The following is an 8573-nucleotide window of genomic DNA, read 5'->3' on the forward strand; positions in this document are numbered from 1 at the left end:
CCCCCCCCCCGCCCCCACCCCGACCCACCACATTTATCCCTGGGCAAGGAAAGAGCCCTTCGCTGGGTATCAGAGGTCAGCAACATGCTGTGGGACCTCAGGCCTCAGTTTTCTTCTCTGTAAAGGTTACTCAGTCACTCAACAAACATGCGTTAGTACTTGCTTGCTGTAGGTGGTGCTCAACAGTCATTCCTTCATTAATCCTTCTCCCAATCAGGGGAGGTGGGGATGGCTGTCTCTCCATTTAACATGGGAAAACAGGCTCAGAGAGGGGACTGGGGACAGCAGGCACGGCCTGGCACTCGTCTATATCTGTGGGGCCTCTGGGGCTTCTTTTTTACAGTTGCCCTGCTTCCAGGCTGGATCTTGTCCGTGTTTCCCCTTTGCCCTTGCCCTTTGTCCTGCATTTCCTCTTTCTGCCGAGCGCTGGTCCTGCCTCTTGTGCCAGCGGTGTTTATTGGAAGCTGACTTCCCTAGTCAGAAGACTGGGAAGGATAGGGTGACCCAGCGGGGTGGGGCCGGCAGGGGGGCGGGATGCAGGGGTGGGGATGGTCCCTGAGCTGGGCTTCTGGCGTTCTGCCTGCAGATCGCCTCAGGCATGGCCTATGTGGAACGGATGAACTATGTCCACCGGGACCTCCGTGCTGCCAACATCTTGGTTGGAGAGAACCTCGTGTGCAAAGTGGCTGACTTCGGGCTGGCTCGGCTCATTGAAGACAACGAATACACAGCCCGACAAGGTGCGCAGGGTCCGGGTCGGGGCCATCTGGCCTTCTCTGAGCCTGTTTCTGCATCTGTCCAGCAGGGGATGGAAGTGGTATCTCCTGGCAGCGCTGTCCCGAGGTTCTCCTGAGACTCCCCTGACCTTTCTCCCTCCCGCAGGTGCCAAATTCCCCATCAAGTGGACGGCTCCAGAAGCGGCCCTCTACGGCCGGTTCACCATCAAGTCAGATGTGTGGTCCTTTGGGATCCTGCTGACGGAACTCACGACAAAGGGTCGGGTGCCCTACCCTGGTAAGAGGGCTCCCTGTGCCCTATCTTTGATTCCTGAATCCCCTCTGCCCTGGTGACCTTGGGCAAGCCATACCCTTTCCCAGGCCTGTTTCCTCATCTGTATAACAAAGAGGTTGAGCATCTGATCTTAGGAGCTCTCTGGTCGGGGCTCTCAGCCTTGGGGAGGGGAGTTACCCATGGTCACCCTCCCCCATCCTGGGCGAGAGGCCCTCTCTGTTGTCCTCATCCTCCTGCCCCTACCCGACTTTCCTCACTGGAGCCCGTCCCCTCACGCCTCTCCCCTCCCACAGGGATGGTCAACCGAGAGGTGCTGGACCAGGTTGAGCGGGGCTACCGGATGCCCTGCCCACCTGAGTGTCCCGAATCCCTGCACGACCTCATGTGCCAGTGCTGGCGGAAGGAGCCGGAGGAACGGCCCACCTTCGAGTACCTGCAGGCCTTCCTGGAGGACTACTTCACGTCCACCGAGCCCCAGTACCAGCCCGGAGAGAACCTATAGGGGGGCAGGCTGCAGGGCCAGACGGGCTTTTCGGCTTGGATCCTGGGCTGGGGGGCCCCTGATGTCAGGTCTTGCCTCCCTCTGCCTGCCCACGTTGATCCCCTCTGTGGGGCTGACACGCCAGTGATGAGGCCCCTCCCTCTTTTGTGGCACAGAAGGGTTTGGGACCCGGGGCAGCCCTGGGTACAGGGTCCAAGGCTGGCACGGTGACTGCGTCCAGGCTCCTGCGCCAGCCACCTGCATCCTTCCAGCCTTCCCTCGTGGGGCTCTGTGCAGCTCAGCGGGAGGAAGCGGGAGAAGGACAGGCTGAGGACACCTTTTCCCAGCCTCAGCCTGCTCCTCGCGCGGGCCCCTTCCCACTTCCATGTGCCCCCAGGTCTGCCTCCAGAGCTGGCCGAAGAGCCTTTCCAAAGAGGAGCGGCAGGCCCCGGCCCTCGGCCTGCCTGCCACCCTGCCCCTTGCCGTCCATTTCAGAAACACCTGTTGGTGGAAGCTGCTGGGTCCAGACTCCTCTGCCGTGGCTCCCAGGCTGGGCAGCTGAAGTGTAGCGTGGCTTCATGCTGGTGGGGAGCATAGGCACCCCCCTCGAGTCCTGTTCTTAGACCTGAGGGACCCTTAGAGATCACCAATTCCTTGTCCTCACAGTACCCATAGGGAGACAGTCCAGAGAGGGGATGTGATTTGCCCAAAACCACAGAGCAGTTCAGGGTTGAGGTGGGTTTGGAACCCGGTGCTCCCTCTGTCTTCCTCAGGAACCAACAAGATTGTTCTTGGACAGACTGGGGCAGCCCAGGGGACCAGGGGCCCAAGGCGGCTGCCACCACCCGCCTAGCAGGCCTGTCGTGCAGGGAGGGAGTGGAGGCAGACAGGGCGGAGCTAGGAAAGAGGGCTGTTGAGGCAGGAGTCAGGTAGCAGATGTCAATCAGAACGTGGGTGGATTTTCATCCTTGGAGCTAGCCAGCCATGAAAGAGAGTGAGCTCTCGGGCTCTGGAGGCAATCAAACAGAAATAGAAGATCCAAGTGGTTGGGAGGCCGTGGCCTCAGGAGAGAACCCCTCGTCTTCCTTCCCCTGGTATGTCCTGTGTCATTTCAATGCCTGACGCCTGCTCTCCTCCCTAAGGGGGGGCACCCCATAACTCATGAGTAGCGAAAGGAGTACCTAACGAGAGGGGGAGCATCTGCTGCCAGGCCCCAGACCTGGCTGTGGGACTGTGGGTGGCCCTTGCATCCTCTTTGGGCTGCAGTGTCTGTCTTCCTGGGAGGCTGTGGGCCCTGCACCTGCTCTGCTCCGGACCCCTGTGGCCTGGCATCAGCTGGTGAGCCCAGCCGGGGGCATCTAGAGGCGCATTGGCCCTCGCTTTGGTGTTTGGCCTTGGGGTATGTGGTGGCTTCTCCCTGGGCCTCAGTGTGCCCATCTTAAAAATGGGTGGCTGACGGTTTGTGGGCCTGCTGCCCAGGGCCCCTACGTACGTGTATGTGTGTTGTGTGTGTGCACGTGTGTGTTCCTCCATGTGTGTCCATATTTAACATGTAAAAACTCTCCCCTGCTCTGTTTCCCTGGATGTGTTGTGCCTCTCCCCCCACAGCCCCCCCACCATAGCAATAACACCCCTGCTGCCGGGGGTTCTCGAGCCAGGCGGGCCCCGCCAGCAGGGAAGGAGGCCATGTGGGGCCTGCCCATGAAATTTCAACTTTTCCTTTCATCCATGTTTATGACGCAAGTCTGCTGTCTGTCCCGGTCAAATCTGGGCTCGCTTACCCCGGTGCATTCTCAAGCCCCCTTCCAGCTGCCCGGGGCCCTTTGTATAAGGTGTCCTAATACTGTTCTTCTTCTTCTTTTTTTAAAAATAAACAGTGTTTTGTAGATTTCAGATGACTATGCAGAGGCCTAGGGGACCCCCCCCAGCGCTGGGTGGGGCCTGGGGGTCCCACATTTCACGGCCCAGGCTTGGGGGGGAGGGGGGATCCAGAATTGGTTGTAAATACTTTGCATATTGTCTGATTAAACACAAACAGACCTCAGAGTTTGACCAGTGGTTTATTGAGCATCTACCGTGTGCTGCAGAGTGAGCGGGACGGGATGTGAGGCCTGACTGTGGTCAGAGGAGCCTTTGTTCAGGCCCCACTGGTGGCTAGAGGGCTCCAGGCCAGGGGGAGACACGATCAGGCTGGAGACAGCCACTTTGGAATGTGGCTGCTGTGTGTACGTATCTGCACCTGGCGGAAGGCTGGCTTTTGTGTGAGCCACGAAGCCAGGACTCCCAGAGCATGAGCAGTTCAGGTCGCAGATGCCCTGGGTGTGTGGTGGCAGTTAGCATCCTGGGGGCCTGGTGGGACGGTCGGGCCAGTGTGGGGTTGTGGGTGTGTTTAAGGGGTCATGTGTCTGGGTTTGCTGTGTGTTCCCCCAGAGTGCTGGGCTGGGGTGGGGCTGGAGCCACAAAATTCCTGGGCCCTCTAGAAAAATCCAAAGACCTTTTCTCTCCTCCCCTTTCCCCCCACCCAAAGGGACCCAACTGGGTAGTTCTGTGCAACAACCTACATGAAGAAATTTCTTTTACATCAGATCACACATGCATCTGTGTGTCACCTCTGGCCATAATAATGGTCTAATTAAAAGCAAATTTCAAAATTTGGACATGTCTCTGTGCAGTAGAATTTTCACAAGCCAAATCCCCTGGTACCCAGGTCAGCACGGACACCCAGAGACACCATGGGTGTGTGCGCTCTTGGAACATGAATGTTGGTGGCTTGTGTCTTCTGCTTGCTCCTGGGAGTGTGTGCCTAGGACGTGTATTCCTTCATGTTCATGAGGTTGTGTGCGTGGGTTCGTTTATTCATGCACGACTGTGTGGGTGTGTGTGGGCATGTGTGCAGGTCTTCTGTGAGTCCGGGCTTCCAGGACTGTGTGTCTCGTGGAGTCAACCTTTTGTTCACATGGGTATGTGACTGGGAGATTGGGCATCTGTTTGCCCAGGGCTGTGTGTGTCTGTATGCACACCTGTCTTGGTGTCTGGTAGCCTGCAGACTCCTGGGGTGAGCATGGACCTGGGTATCCACGGGGTACGAAGCCCATGTTTCTGTTTTCTCCAGCGGTGTGTGTATCACGTGAACATAATCCAGGAAATTGGTGCTTCAGCTCTAGGCTCCTGGGGCCTGGACCCCAAAGTGTACAGCTGGTTCTGTGGGCACGGAGGGCACACACAGCACTGGTCACTCCTGGGAGGGCCCATGTGGGCAGGGGCGGGCAGGGGCTGTGCTTAGGAAGGCGCCAGCAGGCCAGGGATGTGTCTCAGCCCCAGTAGGGACAGGGACAAAGCACTCACCCCATACAGTTGGTGGAGAGGGCACCTGCACAGTGCTGGGGGGTGGTCAGGACCCCCCCAATTCCCAGGGCGTGGGGGAAGGTGGAGCCTCTTTTCTCTGCACCTCTCTCTCTCGCTCTGCGTTTCTCTGCATGTGTCTCCCTCTGTGTCTCTCTGTCTCTCTCCATCTCTTTCCTCTGTCTGCCTTTCCAGCTCTCTATGGCTGTCTGGCCCTTGCTCTCAGTCTCAACACTTTTTTTTTTTTCTTTCTATTCTCTTCCCTACTCACCCCCTTCCCCCACTTCTCTATAGTTTCCAGTGCAGCTGTGTGTGCTTCTGATTTTCTGTCTCTGTTTCTATATGTGTCTCTCCGTTTTGGACCGTTGCTGGTTTCTCTTCTTCTCTGTGCCTGGCCGCTGTCTATTTCTCCAGTTTCTCTGCGTCTCTGTCGCACAGATTTTCTTCCTTATCAATCTCTCCAGCTTCTGATTCTTCCTCAGGTGCTCCCACACCTCCATGCTTTTGCCCATGGAGAATGCCCTTTCTTTTCTCTCTGCAACCTGGCAAACTCCTATTCATCCTTCAAAACACATCTCAGAAGCCACAGACCACCTGCTGGAGCTTTCTCAACCCCCTGGACCTTGCAAGGGTTGTTGAACCAGTTCACGAAGCTCACCGACTAGAACAAGAGCTGAAGGACTGGGGAAGTTCTAGCTGATGCACCTAAATGGTCTCACATGGATGGTGTCCAGTCAGAGAAGGGAGGAAGGAAAGCCTCTCTCCCTCCCACCCCTGGTCTCCGGCTCCTTCTCTGATTTTGACTCCCTCCTCTGGGCTTCTGTCCAGTTTGCTTTTGCTCGACTCATCGTGAGAGAGACAGAATGGAGAGGTCAGAGGTGTGCAGTCCACTGGGACCACTGTCTCACAGCCCCGCTGCCTGCTCCTCCCACAGCACTGTCCAGATTCGAGCCCATTCCAGGGACCGGGGACCCTGGAACCCCCTGTCCTCTCCACCTTCCCTTCCTGATTTCGCTGGTTTTTCTCTGAAAAAAAAAATTTTTTTTTTAATAATCTGAGAGAGAGAGATTGAGAGGAGAGGGAGAAGGGGCAGAGGGAGAAGAAGACTTCCTGTGGAGCAGGAAGCCTGACGTGGGACTCGGTCCCAGGCCCCCGAGATCATGACCTGAGCTGAAGGCAAATGCTTAACTGACTGAGCCCCCCAGGCGCCTTCAGTGGTTTACCCCTTACTCTGCATACATTTTGTTCTTGGAGGAAAATTAGATATTTTCCCTCATGAAAAAAATAATACATAATCCTCATCACAAGGTAGGAAAGATACAGAGAAGCCCCCATGAAAACACCATAATTGCTGCCCCCACCCCATCCCCTTGCCCCTAGAGAGGGCGGGGCATGTGTCTGTGTGTGTGTCCATCGGGGTCTGTTATCTGTTCTCTGCCCATTGGTCCCCGTGTCCCCTTCTCTCTCTCAGAATGTGTCTGTCTGTCTGTCTGTGCTCTGGCTTGTGGTCACTGGTTCTTGCTGTGGGTTACTGGCCCATTCGGTCAGACATTCATGTGGAAAGCTCGGAGTGAAGATCTGTCCTGGGCCTGTGTGGCCGCGGCCCATGTGGCCGTGGCCCCTGCGGAGATGTGAGCCCCTGCGCCCGCCTGCATCTCTGTGCAGGCCCTCTGTGCCGGGTGTGTCTTTCTCCGCCCCTCCCTGCCTCTGCTCCCCGGGGTTTCACCAGCCTCCTTTCCACAGCTGCACTTCCAGTGCGTGCAGTGTGTGTGTGTATGTGTGGGGCAGGGGTGTGTGGGGGGCACGTGCACGCCCCTGCTCCCTGCTGCCTCCCGGCTGTGGCTCTCTTCGCTCATCCTCTGCTGCTTTCATCTCCTCTCCACCTCCTGAAATTCTGACCAGACCCTGTGCTGAAGGCATGTGCACACACACACCTGTGCGCGCACACACACACACACACACACACACACACACACCTATGAGGCCTATTGTCTGCATTTGCTCTCATCTCATCTTTTCCCATTTTTCTCCCACGGGCTCCAAGAAGCTGTGGTTTGCAGAGAGACAGAGATGAACAGAGACAGAGAGAAACACAGAGACAGAGATGGGAACAGCTGGGGAAGGAGGTCTGGGTGGGGGGTGGATGGAGCTCTGTCCATCTGTCTGTCACTCCTCTAGCCCTCGGTGTCCCCAGCCCTTTCTACCCGAGGGCTCGTCCCACCCAGTGCCCAGACCTGTGCCGGCCTCCGAGGGTGACCCATGGGGTCCTGGGTCTGTGTCTCTCCGTGTGTCCATCTGTCTGTCTTCTGTCTGCTTCTGCTCCCTCCCAGGCCTCCCTCTTGCGGTGGTCTCATTAGATGTTCATCTTTTGCTTTGTCGCACCCTCAGGGGGTCATGAGTTTGAGTCCCATGTTGGGTGCAGGGTTTACTTAAAGAAATTGGAGCTAAAAGATTATTTGTCTTCTGATTTGAAGAGCAATTAATTTTTTTTTGTGGGTCCCTAAAAGTACTGTGGGCTGTGGGCTTCCTGAGCATCTCCTCTGTGCCTGGCCTTGGTAAATGCTGTTTCCGGCAGGCCCTTGTCCACTTTGCCTCCTACCCTCTTGGCAATTCCTGCTCCATTCCGCCCCCTGTGGTTTGCCCTTGACTTCAGTGGAGTGTCCCCCCCCGCCCCACCACGCTGTCTCTGTCTCTGTCTGTCCAGCTCTCTCTTGCTCTAGCAGCTTTGTCCCTTTCTCTGGGGTCCCCCCACTAGTTCGTTCATCCCCCCAATAAACATGGGGTCCTGTTGTCTGTCCCTCTGGCCTTCTGCCCTCCTCGCTGGGAAGCTGGCTGGACATGGCACTTCCTGTCTGGGACCGATGAGCAGGCACAGCAGATGGTTCCGGGAGAGGAGGGATGGGGTCCTGCATGTGAACAGAGGGCCCAGGGGTTCCCCAAGGAGGCAGGGCTGAGCAAGGCCTGAGGGTGAGGAGCAACAGGTGAGGGAGGGGACAAAGGCCAGGAGGTGGGGGCCAGCAGAGCCAGGGTGGGCTGGCCACCGAGTCACCACATCTTCTCAGTCCTGTGGCTGGGACGGTGTGTGAAAAAGCCCAAGAGGGAGACGGACAGACATCCAGATGGACACTGGGAGAGGGAGAGAAAGGCCCATGGAAGTCTCCTGCTTTTCTGTGTGTTTATCTCCCATTTTTCTCCTTCCCTTTTAACTCGGGGGCTTATCTGAGTCTTGTCTTTTCTCTGAGCTTCCTACATTTGTCCGTGTGCACACACATGTGGTATGTGTATGGTGTGTATGTGGAAAATATGTGGTGTGTGTGGTGTAGCACATGTGGGGTGTACATAACATCCGTGTGGCATGTATGTAGAATAGTGTGTGTGGTACATGTGGCATGTGTGAGGGGTGGTGTGTGGCACGTGTGAGGGACAGTGTGTGAAGGGTAGTGGTATGTGTGTGTGAGGGGTGGTGTGTGAGGGTAGTGGTGTGTGTGTGTGAGGGGTGGTGTGTGAGGGTAGTGGTGTGTGTGTGTGAGAGGAGGTGGTGTGTGGTGTGTGAGGGATGTGTGGGGGGGGATATATGTGGTGTGTGTGCAAGGGACGGTGTGTGAGGGGTAGTGTTGTGTGTGTGGTGTGTGTGAGGGGTGGTGTGTGAGGGGTAGTAGTGTGTGTGGTGTGTGTGAGAAGGGGTGCTGTGTGGTGTGCATGAGGGACAGTGTGTAAGGGGTAGTGATGTGTGTGTGTG

The 8573-nt window shown here is 56.7% G+C and overlaps 1 protein-coding gene across 4 annotated transcripts in view; it reads left to right on the forward strand.

Moving 5' to 3' along the window:
* SRC (SRC proto-oncogene, non-receptor tyrosine kinase) overlaps positions 1-3536 on the forward strand; it is a 50888-nt gene extending 47352 nt beyond the window's left edge. For all 4 annotated transcript variants that reach the window (XM_059406976.1, XM_059406975.1, XM_059406977.1 and 1 more), the window contains 3 exons: positions 587-740; positions 883-1014; positions 1305-3536. In XM_059406976.1, coding sequence (XP_059262959.1) covers positions 587-740; positions 883-1014; positions 1305-1513 — 495 coding nt within the window. In that variant the 3' untranslated portion in view covers positions 1514-3536. The remainder of the gene's footprint in view (positions 1-586; positions 741-882; positions 1015-1304) is intronic.
* Positions 3537-8573: the final 5037 nt, after the last annotated feature.

The sequence above is a fragment of the Mustela nigripes genome, chromosome 7 (assembly GCF_022355385.1).
Source record: "Mustela nigripes isolate SB6536 chromosome 7, MUSNIG.SB6536, whole genome shotgun sequence".
Classification (NCBI taxonomy): domain Eukaryota; kingdom Metazoa; phylum Chordata; class Mammalia; order Carnivora; family Mustelidae; genus Mustela; species Mustela nigripes.